A 26,462-nucleotide genomic window follows, 5' to 3' on the forward strand; every position below is an offset into this window, starting at 1 on the left:
GTGCTTTGAGGAAGCACCATGTGGAATTTGCTTCTTGCAACAAAGGGATAAAAAGTTTTGCGCAAAAGACCTTCAATGGGTTTTAGGTTGGCTCTGAGGGAAGAAGGAAGGGATGTTTCAGATACTTTAATCTGGAATCAAAATAGAGGCTCTGCCAAGAGAGATTTAAACCATGGAATACGTTTTCATCACTGAATTTGAAATACTGTTTCAGAGTCTTGGTCAGATTTACTGTTAGATTTAAATCACTGTAGCCTAATTGAAGTCAATGGAGTTATGACAGTTTATACCAGCTAAGGGACTGGTGTCTGTTTCAGAGTATTGTTTACCCACAACTGGCCTCAATCTTTTAGACAGTGATAAATCTTTTTTCTGGGTGTCCCAAATACTCCAAGTATTCATACAGCCTTTCTTAGGATTTTCTCAGATGTTTGTGACATATGGATTTGGATCACCTTCTCCATGCTTACCTCTCAATGTTGACAATGTGATCCCTAACAGTGTCACTTGTTTATTCAAATAAGCTCTTCTCACTAGTTGTATTTCTTTCTCCTTTGGGAAGTCACAGCCACTTAGCAGTTGCACAGTAGAGTGAGATTTAGAAGAAGAATAGTTTAGATGATCACAGCTGTGCAGATGACACTGGATAAGTAGCATCCTATCTCCAGACACAAACACAAATACAGCAGATAGTGTTAGTGACATTTTTGATAAGAAAGCTTTGGATACAATTCCTGCAAAGTGAAATTACACAGACCAACTGGACTCTAAAATATGAAGCATTTTCCCCTCCTCAGCAGTGGTGGGGCCACACCTCAAGTACTGTATTCAGTTTCGGGCACCTCACTACAAGAAGGACATTGAGGTGCTGGAGTGTGTCCAGAGAAGGGCAACAATGCTGGTGAAAGTTCTGGAACATAAGTCCCATGAGGTGCAACTGAGGAAACTGAGCTTGTTTACACTGAAGAAAAGAAGGTGCAGGGTAGACCTTATTGCTCTCTACAACTACCTTAAAGGAGGTTGTGGTGAGGTAGGTGTTAGCCTTTTCTTCCAGGCAGCCAGTGATAGGACAAGAGGAAATGGCCTCAAGTTGTGCCAAGGGATGTTCAGGCTGGATATTAGGAAAAATTCTTCACTGAAAGAGTGGTAAAGGGAAGTAGTGGAGTCACCATACCTAAAGTGTTCAAAAAATGAATAGACATGGGACTTTGTGATATGGTTTAGTGGGCCTGGTGGTATTTGGTCAAAGGTTGGACTTTATGATCTTGGAGGTCTTTTCCAACCTTAATGATTCTATGATTCTATGAGCATTTGCATAGCCTTTGTTGTGTCTGGAAAAGTATTTGAGAGGCTCACTAAAGTGAGAGGCTCACTTTAGCTGAGTCATTTCTCCAAGGCCTGATTCTCCCTTGAGTTGCATTCTTGATAATCATTCATGCCTGTGTAAAGTAGGTATAAAGTGCCTTCATATTGTAATGCAGCTAAAAACTGGGATCGCAAATCCTTCAGCATCAGAGGGATTTTTCTCTTTTGAATCTACTTATATTGTCACTGAATATTTGCAATTTGGTAAAGAACTGCATCAGTTTTACTTGTACTTTTATCCATGCTGCATGTCTTTGGGACTGATTTCGTGCAATGCAGCATATGCCTGGCCTGGGAACTTCTTGTGGCCAGTGCTGAATACCGTGATTTATTATCATGGGAAGTAGTGCAGCTGTAAGCAGCAGCTTAATATGAAGCATAGCGAGGGACTCAGATCCAGCGTGATTAACCTGAAGAGGTCTCCTGAGGGCCACCAAAGTAATCTCATTTGGGAATCTGTCTCCACTGACTGAATAGCAAACTCTTGCACCTTCCTGCATAACTGTTCAAACCACTGGTGCCATTCAAAGACTGGCCATGGCCACGCAGCCTGATGGGGCTAACAACTGGTCCCACACAAATAACCTCTCGGCCTTGTCCAGGGATTGAGATGGCTCCACCTCTCAAGTTGGATCACAAGTTAATTTGAGTGGGGAAGAAGTATTAATCTCCCCAAATCACTGGGTTTCTGAACCTGCACATATGAGAAAAATAGAGGCAACAAAGAATCTAGCATTTCTTCTAAGAAGGGTCAATTGTTCATCCAACAGTGCAGGAAAACAGGTTGTTGGAGATTTGCATGGCAGTTGGGTGCCCAGGTTCCCTGTAGCCAGGATGATGGGAGACATCTGATCAGAAACTTCAGATGGTGTGTTGGTTTTTAAACGGTCTTATTACTGAGCTTCTGGCAAATTTACAGGGTATTTACTCTCTCTCTTGAGTCATGTGCATGTTCTGATGAAGAGCTTTAAAGAAAAGTGGTTCTCACCCAAATTGTTGTTTAATTCCATAAAATAAAAATACAAATTCTATGATGTGGTAATTAATTCTGGGGCATAAACCAGTAGCAAAATACGCATGAATGTTATGTGCCACGGCCATTAAAATGTAAATCAGTCTAACTGCATGATCTTGCTTACATCCTTCAGAAAGAGCAGTCCAAACTAAAAGTCCCCAATTTTTAAAACAAGGGTTTTTTTTAATAAGAATGCATGAAGAAAGATGTAACTGTTACTACCCTGGTCACTATAATATAATGAAGATCCTTATAAGAATAGGCTATATTTCAAAATTGAAAAAGTAGAAGGGGGACAGGAGACTTCAGCAGTATCAGCATAAATGGGAAAATATTGTAAAATTTAAATTTTGTAGTATATTGGCTACCATTAGAACAGCAAACATAGATTTCCAGATGTTTGTGAAGAGTCCAACAGTTATATTTTATATCTAGGGCTGGAGTAACAATTCCTATTCAGCAGTCTAGAAAAACATTTCATGTCACAACAGGAAAGAAATATTACCATGGTTTTTTTCCCCCTCATCCCCTATATAGCAATTTCTGAATACTTCAGTCAATGGCAAATAAAAATGATGGTTTAAAAATTAAAACCACAGTCACTAAGGGCAGGACATAAATGTGCAGATGTTTTGTGATTCTGAAGAACTTTTCAGTAACAGTGGTGTTATGGAGGGGACTGGAAATCCATCAGAGCCAGACACTGTCAAAAGCATTCCCTAAGCTACACTGTCAGAAAAGGCAGTTAACTTTTCATATTCTTTCTGTATTCTCTTAAGGAAAAAAAATCAAAACCACAAAACCTATCCATAATGGCTTGTATATAGCTCTCACTATTTTATTAGCAAGGGATTAACTGCACTCTGTTAATATAAGTGAGCAACTTAAATCTAGAGTTCACTGGTCAACCTGTACAAGTGGAAAGCTGCAGCATCCTGAAGCTGTTTACAAAATATCAATTTTCCTTCTCCAAAAATGAAAATTTTTTTACAAGCATATCAGCTGTTTCTATCACCTCTGTGCCTTAATGAAGTTATACAAATGCCTGAAAATCTTGTCTTTACCACACCTACATGGCTAGACAAAACAACAAGTATTTTAAAGGCACTCGTTGTAACTGGTACATTTAATGCCTGTGCAGGAGGTGGCAGACACTTCTGTGACCACGTATGTAGCACCAAGCCATCCTGACAGAGCATGAGCTTTTACTGCCTCCTCTCTCTCTACCATCCAGTAGTTACAAGGATGGAAATAAAGATCAAAAATATAATAGATCTCAGCTCTTCCCCCTCCTGTTTATTTTACTTGCTTTTAATTAGTAAGGTGAGATCACAGGTGAAATTTTCTTCACTGCCTGTCCCCGCTGTGCTTTGAAGGGTGCAGAAAGTTCTCCAACAGTGTCATGATTCCCCAAGCAGCCAGAAACTCTCCTGAGCAAGAAAGCTGCAGGCAGCTGTGCCACTTCCAAGCAAAAGGCAGTGGGGATGCTGCAAGTAAAGGCAACGTGGTGGGAGTACTGGCTTGTGCAAGACAAGTGGTCCAGAGGGGAAAGGTTGGCATATGTTAGGGGAGGCAGGGAGAGGGCCAGAAAGTGTGTGGCCATGGGGAATTGTGGAGTTGAAACCACATCTCTGATGGCCTGGCCTCTTTTCAAAGCCCCAGGAATTGCCTGTCAGATGTGGCTTGTGCAAGGTGTCAGGTATCAGTTTTCCGTAATGAAAAGCACTATTAACATGTAAAGATAATTCATTAGGTGCAACATAGCAGAACTGTAATTAATTATTACATATTATTTCTCACAAAATGCATCTCCAAGATCACATTGCGTTAGCCACAATATTGGACTGATGGAGCATAAACAAGGGTAATGATAAACATCAGTAAATGGAGTTGGGAAGAGATGGTTATCAGGGTACCAGTGTGTTTCATGTGGGGTTTATTTAACAGTCTCATTAATGATCTGGAAAAGGAAATGAATAACCATTTAATTAAGTTTGCATTTGATACTAAATTAGAAGTTGCTGCAGACACCTCTGAGGGCAGAGGAATAAATCAAAAGGAGCTAGAAGCTTGCAAGGTAAAAGAAGAAAATGAGAACAGGTATGAAGGAAAAAAGCGAGCTAATCTCTCTGGAAGCAAATAATCATGTAGCTCTCAGTAGAGGAATTCTGAAGAAAGCAGTGTAGAAAGAGAAGTAGAGGTTTTAATGGACTATACATTCCCTCACAGCTCAGATATATGTTTACAGAAGCAACGCATCAAGGAGCAGGAAGGTAATAGCCCTTCATTGTAGGGCTGTAGTGAGAAGCCATCTATAATGCTGCACTCTGTTTTGGGCACCCTTTTATCAGAGAGATATAGACAAATTGGAATGAGTTCAGAAAAGAGCCATAAAAATGATCCCATATCCCTGGAGATAATGACTTATGAAGAAGGATCAGAAGAAGTAAATGTGTAAGGCCTTGTCTGAAAGATGACTGAAGTAGGGCAGGAAAACAGTCTGCAAAAATGTGAGAGCAAAAAGGGAGGAGGATAATTTATCATAGTAACTATTAGTAATACGATGAAATAATAAGTAACAACTATAAATTTTAAAAGGGCAACTTCAGGTTGAATGTAGGCAGAAATTTCTGACAGTGGAATTTGGGTTAGTTTGCAGAGAAGTTTCCCAGGAGTAAAAGTAAAAGCTACATTCAAGTCATTTAAAATCAAATTGGACAACTCACTAGAAAATGCACCCTGCTATAGGGAACAATATTCCATTGCCTGGGGAATAAGCTGGATGACTTAATATGATATTTCACACTCAAGTCTTTATGACTGTGATATTTTTAATATGCATGGTCAACTGTTTCAGGAAAATACACATTTCTGCTGCTGTCAGGCCTGATAATACAAACACTTGCATGCAAACATAACTTTAAAGAAGGTAAGTAGCTCTGCTGACAGCACTGCACTGCTGACAGGCAAAAACACAAGCCTGAGCTCTTCAAGTTTTTGCAGGCTGAGTCTTAGATCTTGAATTGTCAATATCAAGATGGTATACACAGGTAACCACGTCATTTATGGGTAGGTGAAGAAGTGTGCAAAATGGAAGATGGGGGTTGGAGGCTCCAGTGAAGATATATTATTATTGTTATTTTTATGGTTATTGCTATTATTACTTATGACTGGTAGTGTGGGGTTCAACTCTGTTTCTTAATTGTTCACCTTTTTGGTCTCCTACTTTCACCTCTGGGCTGAGTGTTCATTAGACAGCATAAAACTGCTTTCTATACTGGTTTTTAACACTTAGTATTTTTAATATATCCTAAAATATCTGTGGAATGGGCAAAGAGACAAGCTGAAGTGAAAACTTGACTCTTCCTCAGATGAAAAAGATGGCAAAGGCTATGGATTTAAATGGATATGAGAGTAACCCCGTATTTTCCCCCCAGTTATAGCAATGTAATGTTGAAGTCACTTCACTGTTCATTAGCCACAGAGACAAGCTCACAGGCATTCTGAGAGGTATGCTCCCTAAAACAGCATGGTTCTTACATGTGGGGTCTTTATGTTTATGTTCCTGTTTCCTTCTCTTCCCTCCCCTGCCCCCACACCCCGATGGGCTGTGTGTGGGGCTGGCAGCCTGGTGGTGCCACAGTCCAACGCCCGAGCCTCGGGACTCTCCAGCAAGGGGTCGAGCAGCAGCAGCTCCAGTGAATCCGAGACCAGCTCAGAGTCTGACTCAGAGAGCGAAAGCAGCTCCAGTGAGAGTGACGGAAGCAAACCCTCGCATTACTCCAGCCCAGAGGTAAGGGATTCTCTCTTTATGGTTTAGGGTGGCATTCCATTACTACACCCACTCACACCTTTTCCCAGCCAAGCCAACACAAGGAGGCTGTGAGGAGATGTATGGGGGAAAAAAAATGGGAGAGAAAGGCCCGAGGATCCTCCTCCTGGCATGCTGTGAAATGGAAGTGGCAGAGGATCTTGGGGCAGATGAAAGCATTTGAAACAAAAATGAAGAAAGAAAGGACCCTGTTGCATTTTCCTCAAATTAGAGATGAGTGGAGCACCTTGCAAGGCTCACAGCTTGCTTGAAGTTTTATGCAACTTTGCCTCCATAGCAATGGCTTGCTTAGTGTGTAAGTTCTGATGTGGGCTCCCAGCACTGCGAGGGAACTAAAGGCTTCTCTACACAGGGAAGCTATTATAAAATCAGTCTGAGGGTGGATTTTTAAAAGAAACCAGTTGTTCACTCATGCACTTCCCTTGCCTCACTCTCTAAGTGAATTATTCTCTGCTACTGCTGCCTTTATGTGATTTCTTTCAATTCACCTCCAAAATGGACTAAACTGAATTACTCATGGTGCAAAACACTGAGCCCAAACTAGTCATCTGGAAAGCTAGCACTGAAAATTTCCACATGTAGACAAGCCCTAGCCAAACTACAATTAAGCTGCCAGTGCTCTGACACCTTCTGCTTTCACCTCTGCAGAAAGCTCAACAGACACAACAAAGCTGCTTTCTCTGCTCTGCATTTCTACCAGGATTGACACTTTTACATGTTTTGGTCAATACACACGTTTAGAATTAAACTGTGAACTCCACAGTCACATCACACACATTAATGTATGTAAAAATATTCAAAAATCTAGCAGCAAGATTGTAAATACACATGAAATACAGTCAGTGTATTTTCCTACTCCACATGAACCATCCAATCACTAGAATCCTCCCCCGAAAACTGTCTCACCTATTCTCTCACCCTGAAAAAAAATTATACTAAAAAACCATCAAACCTTTCCTCATATTTTCCTTGGTTATTTGGAGCCATGTTTCCAATTGAGCAGAATGCAGTAATCACAGAAACATCCTTAATATATTTTTCTCAGGTTCTGTCACTTTTGTTCCTTGTTTAACACTTACTTTCTGTCTTTTCTTCACAGTACTTTCAGACCCATTTCCAGTTAATTTTCCTCTCACTTCGTCCCCTTCCTACATCTCTCTCTCTTCTTTCCAGACTCTCTTGTTGCTCTCCCTGCAGTACCCATCTCTTATTTCCCATTCTGAGCTTTCTCATCTGACCTGTTAAGACCTTGTTCTCTGTCTGCTTAATTCCCTGCTGGAATTAGTTCAAAGATCTCACGCTCAGTCTCTCCTCTCTCTGTGGGATCTTCCAAGGTGGAAGAAAAGGGGCGAAAAGAAGAAAGAAAGGGGAAGGAAATATGAGATGAAAGGAGGAAAGCACAGGAAGGGAGGAGTGGTTACTATCTAGGCAGATACCCATGCTGCTTGGATCCAAGAGCAGCAATTCCTCAGGGAATGCAGGAGCTAATTAACTGAGGCAGGTTGTGGATTTCATAATGTCCAGCAGAGAACTAAGTCATGGAAACATGGAGGAAGTGCTTCCTCTTAAGCATTTTATACATATCCTCTCGAGATATGTGGAACTACTTTTGTACAGAGCCCGAGTTGTCAGTGATCGTTGTCACGGAACAGCTGCCCCACTCCAGCAGATTGCTTGTCTCTTTGCATTATATTTGTGTGGTTTGCCTTCTAGGACATGCTGTATGAAACATGTCTACACAGAAATTTAAGTGACTCAAAAATGTGATGGCTGCAGTGATTTTCATAGGCAATTTTCACCCCTTGCTGGGATATGGGAGACAGCACACATGGACAGGGTCAGGGTGTCCCAGGGAAGTAGGATACCTGTGTTTTCCCCAAGGGTAAATGCTTTCCCAGGCCTATCATATGACTGATGGCACCAGTTCCAACATGCTCAAGTGATGTCTCTGACTGGAAGTCCTTTTAGCTTTGCATAAATGCTTTAACTTAGATTTATGCACCTGGTGAAGCCATCTTTCTAAAGTATATGCCAGTTTCTTACCCAGTAAATGGAAAGAGCTACTTGGAAGCTCCCTAAAGGGAGGCCGTGTCCACCTAAGTTTAAGTAGCAGACTCAATTCCAGATTTAGTTTTAAAATTAACGTAATCTATTGGATAAGACAAAAAAAGTAAATACATCTTGGTTTTTGATTTAGCATTAACTGGTGTTTTCAGGTTCAATGAACTTGAGTAGTCCAGCACAATGCTGGGCAGGAACTCCATATTTAAAGGTTGGGAGGAACTTAATGTAGAAATCTGCAAACCATTATGATGCCCTCATTCTTTTTTTCCCCCCATAATCTGAAATATTATATGCACATACTCCAAGATTTTTATTTCTAGGACAGTGTATCTTCTGCATTTGAGCTTATATAACAATATAACAAGTGCTGTTTCATGTCTTCTGTAATTTTTTCTTCATCTCATTTTGAGATTTTCAAGTTGTCCTCAGGTGCCTAAATGCAGTTGCCTAGAGTGTAAAAGCAGCTCATTGTAAAGCATACATATAAAGTAGATTAGATGAATTGCACCCTAAAAGTGTCTGTTTCTTTCCATTGACTATTTAGAGCCAGTAGTGACTAGCTCAGCTGTCTACACTTTATGTCTGCAGTAAACTAAGAATAATGGCTGAGCTAGAACAGGAGACAACATTCAGACTGGTTTCAGTGATGTGGACAAATTAAGGTGCCTCAGACATTAATGGGAGTAGTTAAAGTTTTGTGGACTGCCAAACCTAAAATTATGAACAAGGAACTGAGACTTCTATCTCCTGTTTCTTTGCTGAAGTCATGAATTCTTTGAATGACCTTAATTAATGTCATAAATGAGGAATCTGGAAAAAAATTATGTCTTATCCTTTTTCAGATGGATTTTTCAGAATTTCTGAAAAAAATCAGATGGATTTTTTTCAGAAAAAAATTTGGGTGTCAAGTATATAGAAAGAGCTACATTTCTAAAGCTAAAAATTTGGTTTGTTTGTTCTTTGTTCCATTGAATTATCCTGTGAACCTTTAATAAAGCCGGCTTTGGTTAGGCAACCATGAATTCCTACTATGAGGGAGGACAAGAGTGGAGAACGGGCAGGAAGGAAGCAGAGAAGCTATCACATGGGACAAAGGATCAATGGCTCCTCAACAGTAACCAGTCCGGAAAAGAAAGATGCCCCTTTCTGAAACCCACCAGCCCCACATACCAGATGCAATGGCCTTTAAAGCTTTTGCTGTTGTGACTAGTTCACAACCATTAGTTTCTTCCTCCTTTATAAGGAGTCACATATACAAAAGAAAAGGGGATTTTACCACTAGACCAACTGTAGATGCTATCTTTACCTTTGCGAATAGGATTCATGGGTTTTGGCTGTCCTGTGGACTATTATTGACAAAGACTGCAAACTACACTCTCCCTTCCCTCCAGAAAACCCTTTGTATATGTGTGCTGTGCCTAACACATGGGAATGCCCAGTCCTAATTTGTTAAAGCACTAGCAGCAGTGTTAATAGTAGCAATAACATAATAGTAATAATAATCATCATCGTCTTCTTCATCATCATTGCTGTTTGTGCCTTGAACATAACGAGAAAGCACCACATTTGTATGGGGATTGCCCTGAGTGAAGTATTTGATAGCAGGGCCACACGAGCAAGTTACCACAAGGGTAAATTAGTCCATGGATTTACAATAGGCAGAGTAGCCTGCAGGATGGTGGACAGCTCAGTCCTGCCCCACAGTGGGCTGTGTCCATGCACGTGTTATAGGCTCTCTCATGTCTCAGTGAAAGTGGTGTCATACTTCAAGTTTGCCACATATTAACCATGCCTTAGGTCCTTCTTTGTGATAACAAGCATAGACTGACTCCATTACACTGGCATTGTTTAACAGCCCTTTACCCTAGAAAGTGTTTCTGGATAACGTTTTGCCAAAAGTTTCTTTTTGGATGCATGCCATTTGTGCCTCTGGTTGCACTTGCAGCCTTGAAGAGATCTGAGATATATAGACATGCTGTGTGGGAGTCATCCCGCCTAAATTTGCACGCTTCTCCTGTAGATACCTACATCTGCTCATCACCTCAGCCTCCCCTTTACAGTCTGGGGAGAGGAAAAGACGTTTTTAGGGCCCAGCTCATCTGGCCTATTTCATATGTCTATTTAAAGAGAGAATTTTTCACACCCTAGAAGAGTAGTCCACTGACTGGAGAAGGAACTTGTTGACTAGTTAAGATATAGGTGTCGATGTTGTACAGATGAATCCACCCACAATATTTAAGGAAATGTATCACATCCTCCTGTTTCTCCATGAAGCCTGGCACATGTGTATGTCTGTGGTACGTTGATCCCTGAAAGTATCTTTGTTCTGTTAAGTTTCCTGGTTTGAGTTTTCATGCCAAATCTATATTTAATTGCAAGTCAGCTGATCACAGACTGCTATTCCTATTACTGGTGCCCATCTGGACAGCACTGGCTTTACCCCAGTTGAAAACTACCCAGTTCTCTAAAAGGCCCTAGGGCAGCATATTTCCATGACACCAAAACCAATAGGAAGAGAGCATTTTGGTATCAGAACACTCTGGATATATATTCATATATATTTCCATCCTTATATGCTGCTGAAAAACTTCCAATTCAAGCAAACCAGCTTTTCTTCCACAAAATGGTGTGTGGAGTGGAAATTCTAGATTTTCTCCCACAAATAATTACAATTAGGCATGTACAATGGATGGGCAAAAATTTTAAAGTGAATTTTCCCAATCCATTTTTTTACCAGTCCTGCTGTCTATTCTTAGCTGTCATGATTTGTTCTCTTGCAAGGTACTTTCTTTTTTTTTAATATGATCTCAAAGTACAGTAAATTTCAGTTAGAACAATCAACTGAATAAATTACTTCCAAAAATGAACTAGCATCACTCATGTACCCTGACAATCTCAAATATTCCAAAATGGTATCGGGGCCAAAAATTAGTGAGAAAAGTTTTAAAATTCTGATTTTTTAAATTTGGATTCTTTGAATTTCCCTGATGGGCTGCAGGCATTTTACTTTTATCAGATGCATCTTAAAGGATATTTTTAGCAGACAGATCTTAGGGTTTTTTTCAGAAGCCACAAAGATTTGAATTTTTATTTAAATAAACCTCAAAAGCGCACCTGAAACTCCTGATAAAACCAGTAGAGCTGGTAACATTGTTGATCCTTTTTATTAAACTTCGTAGTTGGCAAATAGGTTGGTAGGACTATAGTTATCATGCCTAAATAGCAGACATACCACCTAGGAAAGTGCCACGCTGCCAGGTTATGACACTGTAGCCCTTAATCACTTCTTTCTGCTGGTTTACTGTGATCCCTTGAAATCCATGAGCCACCATTTTCAAGAATTACAAGATACATGAAGAGGCAGAACAGGATGTAACAGATGAATTGAAAGTTTTTTTGAACCTTCAAGCAGCACTCACTCTCACCTATATTTATGAGCAGAGGTGTATTTTTCCCCATGTGCTTCTGATATATCTCCTTTTCTGAAATACACCTGAACAGTGGAAAGACTTCCATGTATAGTGAACTTTTATTATATATCTAGTAAATTCAATATGTGCACAGTGAATGGCACCAAACAAATCTATCTGTATTTTCAACAGCAATAAAAAAAATGCTGTTCATTTTTAGATAAAGAGTTAAGGGTTGTAAAAATACAGCTTCATCCAAGAGAAATATTGACCATCCATTTTCAAGATTTACAGCTCAGGAAAGAAATTCCTCATGTAAGATATTAGGGAGCATGCTTTAAAAAACATAAACATAAGGCAGTCCTGCAAGCTTCCCATAGGTTTAGGCTAGTTCAGTAATGAGTAAATTAGGCACTTCATCTAGAAGGAATATTTTTATCATATGAATTCCAATGTCTAATTTTTTTGCTTATTTTAGGAGCCTTTGCTCCGTGTAGAGTGAATACAGCCCTCAGTGGGTGATTCTGAAGGCGCCCTTGGCTGTACAGGAAACCTGTGTTGCCCTCAGGCATCTACTTTAAATAGGAAGTAAGATACTCTTTTAAGTTAGAGACTGTGCATATTCTCTCTTGAGCAAACTTTCTTCCAGAGCACTGATGGTTTTCATGTTCAACTCATGACACAGTTTTTGATTATTCACATGCAGTAGCTTAGTGAATCAAATTTTGGTTTCATCTGAGGAAATCAGGAATTTTTTTGCTTTGGCTTCTGTGGGGTTAGGTTATGACTAGCAATCTACTCCATCATTTTATATCTTTTGGGGGGTTTTGCCTTTCCTCTTCATTTTATTACATTCAAATTACTGATTGCAAGAAGCACTAGAAAAGAGGCACACGTTGTTCTGCAATAACATTGTCTGAGCTGTGGTTACATTTGAAATCATGATTATCCCACTTCTTCCCTGTCCAAACACCATTATGTTTTAGATGTGCTCTTATAACTTGATAGTGTTGGGACAGAAATTAAAAGAAAAACTAACAGCCACACAATACTTACAAAATGAACCCTTGACAGCACTACCACACAACAAATGTTTGTGGATTATAATGTCAATACCAGGCAGATTACATGAAGTGCCTGATTAGCCCTCCAACTCCCCACCACGTGCCACTTTGTATGCTCTTTAAATGCTTGCTGTATTTACTGCAGTGGCACAGGACACAAAATACACATCCCTAGCTTTCCTGATAGCTATTCTCCCCTAGCCTCAGCTGTACTCCTGCCTAGTTTTCCTCCCTGCCTATCGCCATTGCATTGTTTTCCTATTTGGAAACTTGGAAGTGTTTCCCAGTAAAGCCAATGGCAGAAGTCTTGTTGCGAATCACCCTTGGAAATGATCAATCACAGAAGCCCTTCTCCTTCTCAACTCCAGACCCCATTCTGAAACCAAAAATATCCCCCCTTGAAAGGCATGAGCCCTGTCCTGCCACTCAGGGCCAGTGCCAAGGGGTTGCCATAGGTTAGGGAGGCTCTTGGACCGAAGGAAAATCTCTGTGGTGCCCGGAGGGATGCGGCGTTTCGGTGTCCCTGAGGGACCCTCGGGGCGGGGGCAGCAGGGCCTCGGCACTAAGCTCGTTGCTGTCTGTTTCCCTTTCAGCCTGAGCCGCCCTCGTCCAACAAGTGGCAGCTGGACAAGTGGCTGAACAAAGTTACCCCTCACAAAGCCCCCATCCTAACCCACCACGATGGCCCGGCGCTGGAAGCCCATCCCTACTACGGCCGCGTGAAGGCAGAGCGGCAGGAAGGAGAGAAGACCCCGGCGGAGGGCCCGGCCGAGCACCGCAGTGGGGAGAGCCGCACGGCCGCCGCCGCCGCCGGAGACGGACCGCGGCCCAGGACCGCCAACAAAGCGCCAGGCAGCAAGGGCAGCCGGCAGAAGTCACCCCTCGCTGCCGACGGCGGGCCGCCGAGGCGCGCAGCAGGGAAGAAGGCACCGCGGCGGGCCGAGAGGAACTCCGCCGGAGACGGGCCGCCCTGCCCCAGCGCAGAGGAGCCTCCCCGGAGCCACGGCTTCCCTGAAGGCGCTGCTGGCGAGGCGCCCAGGGCCCGGCCAGCCGGCGGCGGCTGCAGAGCGGGGCACCGCCGGGAGCCCCGCTCAGTTGCAGCTGGTGAGAAGCGTCGGGCCCGAGGGCCCAGCAAAACGGCGCCCAAGTCCAAGGAGTTCATCGAGACCGAGTCTTCATCCTCCTCATCCTCCTCCGACTCAGGCTCTGAGTCGGAGCGGGAGGAGCGCCCGCTGCCCAAGGCGCCAGTGGCAGCCGGGCCTGAGCCGCGGGGTACCAAGGACGCGGGGACCGGCACCGCCAGCAAACCCCACGGCGGCTGCAGTGCCTTTGGCTCTATTAATGCCAGAACTAGTAGTGAAATAGCAAAGGAGCTGGAGGAACAGTTTTACACCCTGGTTCCTTTCGGTAGGAATGAGCTCCTGTCTCCTCTGAAAGACAGTGATGAGGTAAAGTCGCTGTGGGTCAACATTGACTTGGCTCTTTTGTCCAGGATTCCAGAGCGTTTGCCCGAAGAACCGCTGGCCATGAGCGCCGGAGCAAACCAGGCGGCCAGCCTCCCGCAGGGTAGTAGTGCTGAACCCCCCGCAGAGAAGGGTTTACCGAAATCTAGAAGGAAACGCAAGGTGAGCTGCTGGGGAACCGATCAGAGGGGGTAGGGGAGCCTCCTCCAAGTGGGAGGCAAACACCGCTTGCGCCCACATCCGGTGCTCGATGGCAGCGTCTTCTCCAGGCTGGCGTTTCAGAGCTGGGATTTGTCCCTGCTTTCCACGTAGGGACTGGCCAAACCCCAGGGGAGATGCCATCCCAGGAGGAGATGAAATTCCCGGCCGCGAGGGATCACAGCCCCTTGGAGACAGCGTTGACTGCTGGCGTGTGCCTTTGCATGCCTTAGCGAAGGCACTGCCTTTATAGTAGCATAATTTTCTCTCCTGTGGCTTCTCTCAAAACCTGAGCATTTGGAAATGATGCTCAGGTCAGCAAAGGAACAACTGTCTGATGTCTTGTCGTAGTCTACACAGTATCACTGCGTATGTGGTAAAAGAAGAGGCAGCATCTTTTTTCCCTTCAAACTGTCAGCAAGAGGCAAGCCCTTCAGTCCCAGCAGGGAACCCTGGCTTTGTGAGAGATGCATTCGCAGAGACCTGGGACCTAACTGGTCCTGGCTCACTCACATCCTCGTGGCCCCATTTTCCCTTGGGGCTACAGGTGTAGGAGTAGGACCATAGTTCATTAGCTGCCCCCTTCTCAGCAGCACTGTCACAGTGGCTGGGCGGGCACAGCCCTCTGCTCACATCCACCCTTCTGCCCTACTTCTCCCACTTTCTGGTGCCAGGGGGAAAGCCCCCTCCATGGCCAAAGCTGTCCACCAAGCAGGCTTTCTGGTCTGTTTGTACCGATCTGACCCCAAAAGTCATTCTGAACTGGAATCACCTTGTGTTCAATTTCTGGACAGTTTTGCTGTGCATCCAGTCATCTGTTGCTTTGTAAACTACTGTATGTGTGCAGATGGATCTGTGTATTTTTGAGGACCATTTATCTAAAGCAGTCTTCCACGTTGTTTTATCTTTCTTCATTTTTTCGTTCTTCTTTTTTTAGTATCTGAAAGGTGGCAACCCTGGTTCAAGTGGGGAAGTGGTGGAAACCAAGTTTTATATTGTACCCCTTTCTTTACATGCTGCCTCTTTAGATTTTATTTTTTAAGACATGGACCAATCATTTCTGATCCATGTTAGATATATACTCAAAGAAAGTACCATCATTTGTAACAAAATGACAGAAGATACCAGCCCCTGACTTGCTGAAATATTTTTGGATCTTTCAAACCATGAAAAATTATTACTTTTCTCTTCACTTAGTGTGAGAATGAGGAAGAGTGCAGAGACATCAAGAAGACTCACTTAGAGCGAGAGAGCTCTTCACGATTAGCTGCCTCTGCCCAAAGCATCACAACAGCAAATCACTGCAATATGAATGAAAATAGGTAAGCTTTTTCCTTCTTAGTTACCTGAATCATACAACTAGTTCCAGTTCATTGCCAGGTGTTATTTTTTCCTTTAGTAGGATTTATTTTTTAATTATCGCATTTTATGTTGAAAAATTACCCACTGCATTCTCTGTTCTTCTGGTTTAATGATCAAATTAGTAGCTCCTGACACATTCACATATGTGCATTTTTGTCCTATTGTACAAAGAAGTTGTGAGCTCAAATGTGAGGCTCATGGCAGTACAATTGTCCAAGACATTCCCTAACACTGTGTTTTAGGCACCAATTCACATATACAACCATCTTATAATCCTTTCATATAGTGTTACAAGTTTCAAGCTTTAAGTTTGACTATATAAATAGATGTATCAGGTCTGTGGAAAAGATTGAAAAAAATATTCATAACAGTGCCTGCAATACTCAGTTCCAGAATATAGTTGAGATCCAATATTTTTGAGATTACAAGCATTCCATTCTGTGTAATTAGTAAGTGTTCTAGGACAAGGAACTTAGACTTTTTAAAAAGTGAGATTTTCAAAGGATATAGGGCATGAAACAAAAGATGAATATTAAGCATTTGCTGGCATGGTTTATGCACACAGAGCCCTATCAATGTCAGAGCAATCACACTTGAGCTTCTCTGGGGGCTTCCAGCAGTCAAACTTAGACATGCACCTTTTCAAAGAGTTCAGCTGCCTGCTGCTTGGTACATGCTGGTCATCAGTATTTTTTTTTTTTTTTTTTTTTTTTTTTCTGGTAGTATTAGGGTACTTCTTGGGATGAAACTGCTATAAACAAAGAAAATATTTGTATTTATTCTACTAGGCTTTTCTGTTGTACGCATCTTTGATGAGATTGAGCAATTCTTGTTATTAATACTGGAAAAAATCACAGAAAAAAATATATAGAGTGTTTATTCAAAAATATGCATTAAATTTCTTTGTCTTGACATGTCACATACGTTTCATAAAGTGAAAACAATGCCCAGAACAGTTCCTTTCTTGTGGGTGGTTGCATGCAGACGTGCCATTCCTGTCACCGCCATGCCATATGTTTTATGTTGCACTAATTTTCAGAGAGTGGCATGGCTGTCTTAGCTTGCTGTGTCACAGGGTTAATTCTGTGCTTCCTGGAAGCAAGACAGTAATTTGTGTTTTTCTTGACATTATATTCAGTATTTCCGGTTGCAACTGTATATTAGAGAAACAGAGAATTTCTGAAATGTACATTTGCCTCCTAATTCTTTCCTGGTTTGCTCTGCTTTCAACATGTTTCTGTGGTTTGTGCTAGTGTAGGACATGATATCAAATGCTGATATTCCCACAGCTGAGGAAGGGCTACTGAGGCTGTAGCTAGATATCGTGACCTCCTGGTCCTCTTGCAACCAGTATCTGCTCATGCTGGCACATCCCCTCTCCAGTTATACCACCATAGATGCCTCTGAGGGGTTCCTGTAAATATACTCAAGAAACTTGTTTAAAACCAGAACTCTTTATTTTTTGCCTTTTCCTTTTCATTTTCCATCTTCTTTTTTCTTCTTTTGCTTTTCCTTTCTCTTTTCCTTTCCTTTTTTCTTTTTCTCCTCCTTTCTCCTTCTCTTTTTATTTCCTTTTTCTTTTTGCATTTTATCTTTCTATTTTTTTTCTCTGTTTTTTTCCTTCTTTTATTTTGTTGGGGTTTTTCTGGCAGAGTAGTATAATTCATCTCCCAGTAAAGCCACCCAGACAGTTTTGGCAGCTCAGCTGAGGGCTGATAGCAATGAGAGGAGCAAAACCACCTTCAGCCATGAGCATTTTCTATTTTGGAATTACAGTCTGAGATGCAGACTAGGTAAGGTCGTGTTTGACAAGAAAGGCTGCAGGCTCAGAGATACCCCAGGTCTCTTGCGCCTGTGTCAGATCCACAGTCTGCCCATTCCCAGCGCACGACAGCTCTGAGACTCTCCTCTGCTGCAAGTTGTCCTGCATGGCTTCCCAGTATAAGATGTGCTGCTGCACTTTGACTGCTCACAGTGTGTTCAGGTGGGCCCTACTCAATATCCAAAGGCCATGTAGGACGTGTGCAGCACAAGTAGAAATTTCAGCTACTCCTCACAAGCTCAGGGCCAAGCTTTTGAGGCTTAGGTATACTTCCAAAGAGCTGTGGCTTCCCTTGGATGCTTTAGGCCTACACTTCAACAGTGATGTATAAACATGGGTAGCCAAGGCATGGGTATATGTTTGAAAAGAGGAAAAGAAATGACAACATCAGCCTGCACATTCAACATAGTGCGAAAGATCTTTTTTTTCTTAGGGCGAGAAGAAGGGCACAGTTGTCCATCTTACACACTCTGAGTCTTGCTTTTGTAAACACCATTGGTCATTAAAGCAAAACAGTTGACCTGGTGTTTTAAAGGTACTACGCCGTGTGAAACAGTAAACGTTCTGAATTACGATTCGTGGCTTCTTTTACGGCTACTTTTTAAAGACTTGCCAGATAAATGGACAAATGTATGATAAGAGCACATTTAATTAGCTCTGTTCCCTGAAATTATGTGCAGAAATGAAGTATAGTTTTTACTGTATTCTTTTTTGCGATTCCATTAAGTGTATATTGTCTGATACAGTAACTATAAAGAAGTGAGAATTGTCCATAAAAAGTAATAGGCTGAATAAAGGGGAATGTGACAAGGAAAGGTATAGTGTTAAAATTGTCTTTCTGACCTTAATCGCAGTTTTAGTCTTAATGCCAACTGTCTTCTTAAAAAAACTTGCATTTTTTGTGTGTTGCTTGAAGATTTTCAGCTAAATATTTTCTTCAAATTAGTGCATCTGAAGTTTATTTCTGGACATATTTATATGGTATGTCTGACTTCTCATCCAAAATTTCTCCCAAATAAATGAAAGCTGAAAATACTGTCCGTGTTACAGCTTTCTGCTTTAGAAGACAGAGCAGCTCACATTTCTCTGTGTCTACTGTTTGCATATGTTTCCTTTTGTCTGCATTATCAGCCTATCTTTCTTTGTCTTCAAAGTCTGTGTTAGATTAGTATAAACACTGCTACCAAAGGCTGGGCATTGAGCACAAAGACAAGCCAGTCATCTTTAAATACATTTACTGTTTTAGTTCACATATGGTTTTATTGCCATGGCTTATAAATTGTCACCTGTAATGGTGAAATAGGGCTCCATAACCTGAACTTACACTTCAGAGCCTAATCTTCATCTCCAGCTATCCCTTAAGAAATGGTGAGCAAGTAGCCATTTATCTCTGTATTTTTTTTTTCAAGTACTCTGATACAGACTTTATATTAACTTCAGAATGACAATTTGCCTTGAAGGGAAAGAGAAGAAACACGATACAAATTTGTAAATGAACTCCTGGTCCCCATACTGTAAGCTCTTTTCCAGATACCAATAGACTTTATCCTGCCAGCAGGTTTTAAATTCAAAGTTTTGGTAATATATAAAACATTTACCTTTCTCAAAGCCAGCTTTGTGACACTCCATTACTGTAATTTCCATTTCCAGCTTGGCAATACCAATAAATAAAAATGAGAAAATGCTTCGGTCACCCGTCTCTCCCCTCTCTGATGCATCAAAACACAAATATTCCAACGATGATTTAACTTCCTCCAGCAGACCTAATGGCAGCAGTCTATTACCTTCCATCTCCTCCAGCAAAAAACATAAGGGTGAAATCCAGTCTCAGCCACATCCCGGAGATTTCAATGTAAGTGTATGCTGTTGTTCACAATGTAAAGCTTAGCAGTATATTTTCCACTTTGTATTGCAGTCTGTGATAGTTTTGCAGAATGCTATGCAAAAAAAAAGTTGTAATAATTAATGTTATTTTCTAAGTTCAGCTTTTCTGGTTTGGAGTTTAGCAAGGCATAGAAGAAAGGAAAGAGGGCAGGCTGTAAAACAGACAAATAACAAAGGCTACATAAGCAAAAGGTAAAAGCTAATGGCCCAAAACAAATGCCTTTAGGCCTCCAGAGCATTGCTTGGGCATGATGCAAGCCCCCTACATTCATGGTGCATAAGGCCCCTACTGTATAAGGGCTTACTCAGCCACTGCCTAACCATGCGTGTGCCTACAAACAAGTTCTTCTACCTGTCTTAGAACGAACTTCCTCAGATTCTACTTATACCAGTGAACAGGTTAACACCAGCCTCACAACTCAGTTCCATCAAAGCCCAGGTATTCATATCCTTATCAGAGAGTCTTGCTCACACTAATTGTGCCCAGAGCACTCTTCCAGATAAGGCTGTACTACAACACTGCATTGTGGCCTCTGCCTTCAGAGCACAAGGGACAGAGGAGGAGATGCTGCCCCCATTTATGCATGAGTTCTGTGATTAGAATGCTGGAGTAAAGAGCCTTTTAGCTCTTTTGATTGAGGAAACTTCGTCTCTCATCTCATCTTTCAAAATCATACCCTACCCTCCAGCCTACAGGATACTGCGAGTGGATGATCAAGGGCAGAATACTGTCACCTCCTCCCTATGACACTGTTCTGCTTTGTGTGAAATACCTAAAAGAAGCAATTTGGATACCATCATCTTGATGCCCACTGCTGTAGCTTCTAGAGAAGCTGTTAAGGCACTCTGCTGCCTTTGCTCCTCTCCTTGCTACAAAAGCTGTTCATGGTTTTTATTCTGTATCTATTTGCTGTGTTTATTTGATATACAAGAGGCTCCCAAAGCCTAAGTATTGGTGCCTAAGCACCTTCTTGGAAAACAAGCAACCTGAACTGTAGCAGTGGCCTCTTCCAGCAACTTTTGCTGTGGGGATAAGTGGCCTCCCTCCATCTGTGAAATATATATGTTTATACTTTTTTTTTTTTTTTTTTTGAGAGCGGAGGAGGAAATAGTAAATATAATCTTAATTTTGGATACATTTTCAAAAAGAGGTTACCATAAATTGTGTTTTTTAAGAATATTTCACAGATGCTTTTGGTAAATTGAAAAAAAAATTACATAAAATATTCCAGTAAAAAGGCCTTTAACATATTATAGCTATTAATTTATTTTTCATTAATTAAATGTAAAGTTCTAAACATTTTAACTTCTAAAAACCATAAATTTGGAAGTTTATAACCCATTCAGAATTATAATTATGATTCTTCACTGGATATCTTGAAAATAATTTAAATTCCTTCACAGGCAAATGTGCTGGAAATCAAAAGTAGAAGGTGATTGCTTTATGATCCACACCCTTAGCAAATGCATTTCACTGAGATTTTCTGCATAGCCTAGCAATGCACCATTTGGTCAACATTTAACAACCTTTGCAATAAAATTCTTACGTATCTGGTTATTCATCTGAAAACTTTAGCCTGATGAACTGATCCGGATGTGCCATATAGAAGATGAGAGCTCATGAACCATAAATGTTAAACTTAGCTTTGTTTTATCCCATCTTCCCAGCTGGTACCTAACTGGCAGGCCCAAGTGGTCCTTTAAATTTCTGTGAAAAACTGCAAGCAAAGCTTGCCCACAGTGCACTTTTATCCATTTGAGCTTTTTTCCCCATGTCCCTGGTGCCTTTCTGCCTGTCACCTGAGGATGAACAGCATTTTTTGGCAGTGGTTATCAAGCAAAAACAACCTGGGGCCCTCTGTTTTGCACTATACCAGTGCACAGTAGCCCCCACAGCAGGTCACTTGGTGGGACGAAGGTCCTCAGGAGACCACATCAAGAACAGGCCTGCAGCTGAGGGAGTGCATGAGACCCTGCCAAAAGATGTGCTTCCACTGCAGCACAGAAAAGTGATCTTTCAAGCTTATCAGGGGTCCAGAGCACAAAGAAACCTGGCCTACAAATTCAAACACAGGCACATCACCAGTGTAGTGTGAAACAAGTCAAACGTGAGCCATGCTCTCCTAAGCAAGGTACAATGCTAGGCTGGAAGCTGAAGGCGAGAGGCTTAACTTAATCTTCTAAATGACAACAGATCTATTCTTTAATTATTTCACTTACTGTGTTTCAGAGTATTTTGATAGTTACTAATAGTTTAGCTTACTATGGTGTATATCATATTGAACTCAAACCCTTTACAAAGTGCTCTGAGCAATATCTGTGAATTCATGTCCATCAGTGACAGGACATTTACACATACTCCCTGCTGAAATAGCAGGAAAATTAGCTTCCAGTTTTCAACACAATGTAAAGACGCTCTGGTTTTTGTTACTTGTTTTTTTTGAAGTTAGTAGCCAATTCCTAAATGTCTTATCTACTGTTTGTTGTCTAGAAAGCAATTCACATCAATTCAGAAAATGTTCTTCTGTGCAATAAGCCACAGTTCCAAACAGAGCCTTGGTCACCTCTGTCCACCACACCCAGGGACTGCAGAAGAACAAAGCTTATCTTCGATGATATGTGAGTACATACGGCTTTAAAATAAGAAAAAAATAGCATTTAAAGAGAGGAAAATACAATTGGTCCAATTGGACTGAGACATTGCCTGAAGTTTCATAGTAATACTCACTGAGAAATGAATGAGAAATACTATATAAAACCTTCATTTCTCATCATAAGTTTAGTCTCTAACCACAGAATCGTAGAATTCGTAGAATCATAGAATGGTTTGAGTTTAAAGGTACCTTGGAGATCCCAGAGTGCCAATTCCCCTCCATGGGAAGGGCTGCCACCCACTAGACCAGGTTGCTCAAAGCCCCACTCAGCCTGTCCTGAAACACTTACAGGTATGGGGCATCCACAACTTCTCTGGGCAATCTGTTTCCATGCTTCATCACCCTCACAATAAAAAATTTCTTCCTAACATCTAGTCTAAACCCACCATCTTTCACTTTGAGTCACTCCCACTTGTTCTGTCACTACAAGCTCTTGTCAAAAGTCCCTGATCATCAGGGAGCAGTGAGGACTGGTTGTTCCCTAAAGGACAGGGAGCCAAGAGCTAGGATGCAGAACACAGCTGGCAGGGGTCCACTCCCACAATGCCCAAGCAAGGTGAGCAGAGCAAGCCCAAGGTTGGAGTCATCCCTGCGTCCCTGAGCCTTGATAGCTGCTGCTGTCATGGCTACTTCTGCTCAGCTAAAGGTATCACAAAGGCAGGGGGAGCAGGAAGCAGCAATGGTGAGCGTGAGCATCTGGAGAGATATCTGGCCCTCGCCACTTCCACTGCATTCTTCACACATCCTTTGCTCTCCTCCTCTTAAAATAATTTAAGCTTGTAACTGTCTTTATTTTTGGTAAATTAAAATAGTTGGTTTGTTCCCAAGGTCATTTAGGACATAGTATTCTTTAGATAAGGTGTAATGGTGAAACTGAAGGTTGAAATTCTAGTGTCTAGAAAATCCAGATTCTTTTTGACTGGTAATGTTATGGCCTGCAAATACTGGTATTTGCTCCTGGATAGTATAGAAGAGGTTCTGTTCAAGGTATGTCTCAAACTGTGTGAAGCTCTGAGCTGTGTGACCTTGACATATTTTTCATATTCCCAGACTTTGACCCATGACATCTCAAACTCCTTTATACCAAAGGAAACCCTGGGATAACAAACAACCTGGTTTCCTTAGGAACTGCTTTCTACTAGAATTGGATTTTAAATATTTTTATTATTATTATTACTGCTGTTGTTGTTATGCTTGTTCACACTATCTGGTCTCAAGGTTAACCAGAGAGACAGCAGCCTCTCATAAAGAGGAACCACGTTTGCTACTATAAGATGTAAATAATTCCTGTGGACTTCAAAAGGATGTAACTGGTTTGTATGTCAAGAAAAGAGGACTGGTGAGATTAATTTTTGTATATATTCATGGCAGTCATAAGCAGTTGTAAGCTGAATAAATGTAATCAGTTCTTCCACCTCTTTTGGAGAAAGCTCTCCCCTGTGTATGTATCCTTATTCTCCCTCTTTCTCCACTTCCCTCCATGTTTTTAACTCTCCTGGTACACTTATTCAACAATATCCATTGAGGAAACATGAAACTTTTTAGAAATACTAACTAACTCTTCATATCTCTTAAAATGCTCTATCATCTGTAATTTACTTGCAACTGCTCAATTTTTCTGCAGTTTAAACATGTACATACAAGGCAGAAAGGTGTCAGAGTGTCTGATAAAAGTCAAAATTGTAGGATGTGCTCATCTCTGGATTAGAAAAAAACATAGTCGGAAACAGTTACAACAGAACTATTGTTATCTTCATCTGATTTTCCCTCAAGCTGCTGACAAAAAAAAGGGGACTGGTTTGTTTTGCTTTCCCCCTAGGATATTGTCATAGGAGATCTGCTTTGGTCACCATCTTTATCATCTGAGAGGCTTTTATTACTAGCTTTCTCCATTAGTGATACAAGTGATTTCTCTGGCAGGCATCTCCAATAAAACTGTTTCAGCTTTTCAGAGAATGATACAATTAAATTGTTCATGTGTAGTGCCTTTTGTTAGAATATCCCCAAGCAACTTGTAGACCACTAAAAAAAGTCTAAAAAGCCAAAAAAGATAAAACATAGAATCAAATATGTCTTAGTTTGGCCTTAAAAACCAGAAACAGTTAACTGCCTGTTGTGCTAACTAGAGGAGGGAGGTTGTCAAGTACTGCAGTTGCCGTACACAACTTGTAGCTGGGATACACCACCAGAATACCAGCTACACTAGATCTTCATTCTGAAATTCCTGTGCAGAGGAGTCACTGAATTGTAGCAGATTAGACTGGCTGCAAATGTTAAATGTCAACAAATTCGACTCACATGTTAGAAGGATCAAATTAAACATGGCAGCCAGTGCCTTTCAAATTTGTATAGCACCACAGCAGAGGATTTGAAGAAATGCAATACGGTAGGTCTAAATTATGTAGTAATCCTAATGGCAGCATTTGTCCTAAACGATGCCTGTGAAGTATTTCATCTCATAATCCATGAAGTTCTGAATTACTGTAATCCAGCCATGGCTTTAAAGTCTTAATTTTAATCAGACTCTAAAGTTTTTAAGAGACTAAATCCCTTATATTTGATTTAAAACAACAACTAATTTTTTTGACCAGTCAGTGTCTCTTTACTTTATTCTCAATTTATTTTCTCTTGATCATTGACAACAGCTGTCACTAGCAATAAATTGGAACACAAGTAGGTCAGTAGAAAGTATATCTTGCTTGGCAGAGTGCTGTATACACGTACACTGCAGTATAACAGTAAATATAGCTAACAGTCTTCAAAAGACAGGCAAAATTCTACTTCCCCTGGTTTGCCATTGTTTGCTGATGAATCTAGATATACTTGAAGGTACTCAGCATATCACATGTCAGTGACATCAATGCTGTTTCCAGTAGTAATTTTTAGTAAGATTTCCTGAATTTTTGGCAATTTCTGACTCCACGAACAAGGGTACATAATAATGCTTCAAGCCGTATAGAGTCATTCTGTAATTTCACTGAATAACAGAATTCCCAATAACTGCATTTAGGAACAAAGTCTGTTGTCCTTAAAGTGCTAGGTATAGACATCCTATGGGTGCCCAAGGGCACCCTCCTCAGAACACTGCATATGTGGTATAAAAAAAATAGTAGAGCATACCCAGCTTTCTTTATAGCTAAATCAGAACATGTTCCTCAGGATTATTTTCTTACTTGGATTTTGAGTTATAATTTCAAACTTGGGGTGTCATTTTTCTTCACTTACATTTATTTTTCTTTTTTTCTTGCCTTATAGGAGCAAGATAATACATCTTCTACAGCATTCTTTTTTAAGTTCATATTGTGTTGAATGTCTCTTCCACCTTTATGGATTTAGGTGCTGCAGACACCCATCAGCTTTACATTGTCCAAGGGATATATCCTGCGGTGAGATAGAATTCCCGTGTTTGTTTGTCAAACAGTAAACCATATACCCAGAAAATACTCACCTGTAAAGGTGTTACACATAGAGCTTATGAGAATAACTTCTTGGCACCTCTCTTTGTTTTGACTTGAAGCCCAGGGGTCTCATTTTCAGTCTTCTCTTCCTTGTTATTCCATTTCAGAGTGGAAAGGAAAAGGTGCTCTTGGGTTGTGACTCATATATCTAGAAGTGATCTTACTTGAATTGTTCGAAATGCCTCAAGGATTCCTGGAGTGTTAAGAGGTACTTTTGTAGTGTTGAACATATCCTGAGGAGCACAGTTAAGGAACAGAGTGGCTCCTCTTTCTTCTCATCACCAGTCTAGAAAATAACTAGTCAGACCAACACCTACTACACCAAGTTCCTCACAAATTCGTATGCTTACTTTGGACTGCTCCCAGCTTCTTGGCTTTAGGGGATTTCAAAACTTCATCTGACCATCCTAGTGTTCCTCTTCTTCCCTTCCTACTCATGGCACTGAATTTTCTCACATGTATGCTGACCATGAGAAAATAACATTAGAGTCTTTGTTTCAGGATCCCCTGCCTCTTTCAGAGTAGGTACCCCATTCACTGACTCAGGCTTCACAGGTACTGTCACCCAACAGTATCACCCACACCTTGTCTACTTCCTCATCAGAGCTAGAAACATCAGAGCTGGCTGCCAGGTAGACCCCTCTCCCAGAAAGGTCTTTCTGCCTTTGCTTTTCGGATGCTTCTTGAGAATTCAAGGTGCCATTCCATGGCATTTTAAAACAAAATAGATCTGGACTGCTGGGGTCCCATCCTGTGTCTGTAGGTTTGATTATAAAGGCTTTCACGCCATCTTTGACTGAAATTAGCTTTATTCAGAACTATTTAACATACATTGAAATAGACAAAACTGTTGTTTATCTGCAAGCACACA

At 41.2% G+C, this 26,462-nt stretch overlaps 1 protein-coding gene across 1 annotated transcript in view; it reads left to right on the forward strand.

Annotated features, from left to right (window-relative positions):
* The window catches only part of AFF3 (ALF transcription elongation factor 3), a 312,555-nt gene that overhangs the window by 265,741 nt on the left and 20,352 nt on the right, over nucleotides 1-26,462 (forward strand). The window contains exons 11-15 of the mRNA XM_069005855.1: nucleotides 6,008-6,173; nucleotides 13,344-14,375; nucleotides 15,609-15,733; nucleotides 19,246-19,447; nucleotides 21,971-22,098. Coding sequence (XP_068861956.1) covers nucleotides 6,008-6,173; nucleotides 13,344-14,375; nucleotides 15,609-15,733; nucleotides 19,246-19,447; nucleotides 21,971-22,098 — 1,653 coding nt within the window. The remainder of the gene's footprint in view (nucleotides 1-6,007; nucleotides 6,174-13,343; nucleotides 14,376-15,608; nucleotides 15,734-19,245; nucleotides 19,448-21,970; nucleotides 22,099-26,462) is intronic.

This window comes from Aphelocoma coerulescens, chromosome 1, assembly GCF_041296385.1.
Source record: "Aphelocoma coerulescens isolate FSJ_1873_10779 chromosome 1, UR_Acoe_1.0, whole genome shotgun sequence".
NCBI lineage: Eukaryota > Metazoa > Chordata > Aves > Passeriformes > Corvidae > Aphelocoma > Aphelocoma coerulescens.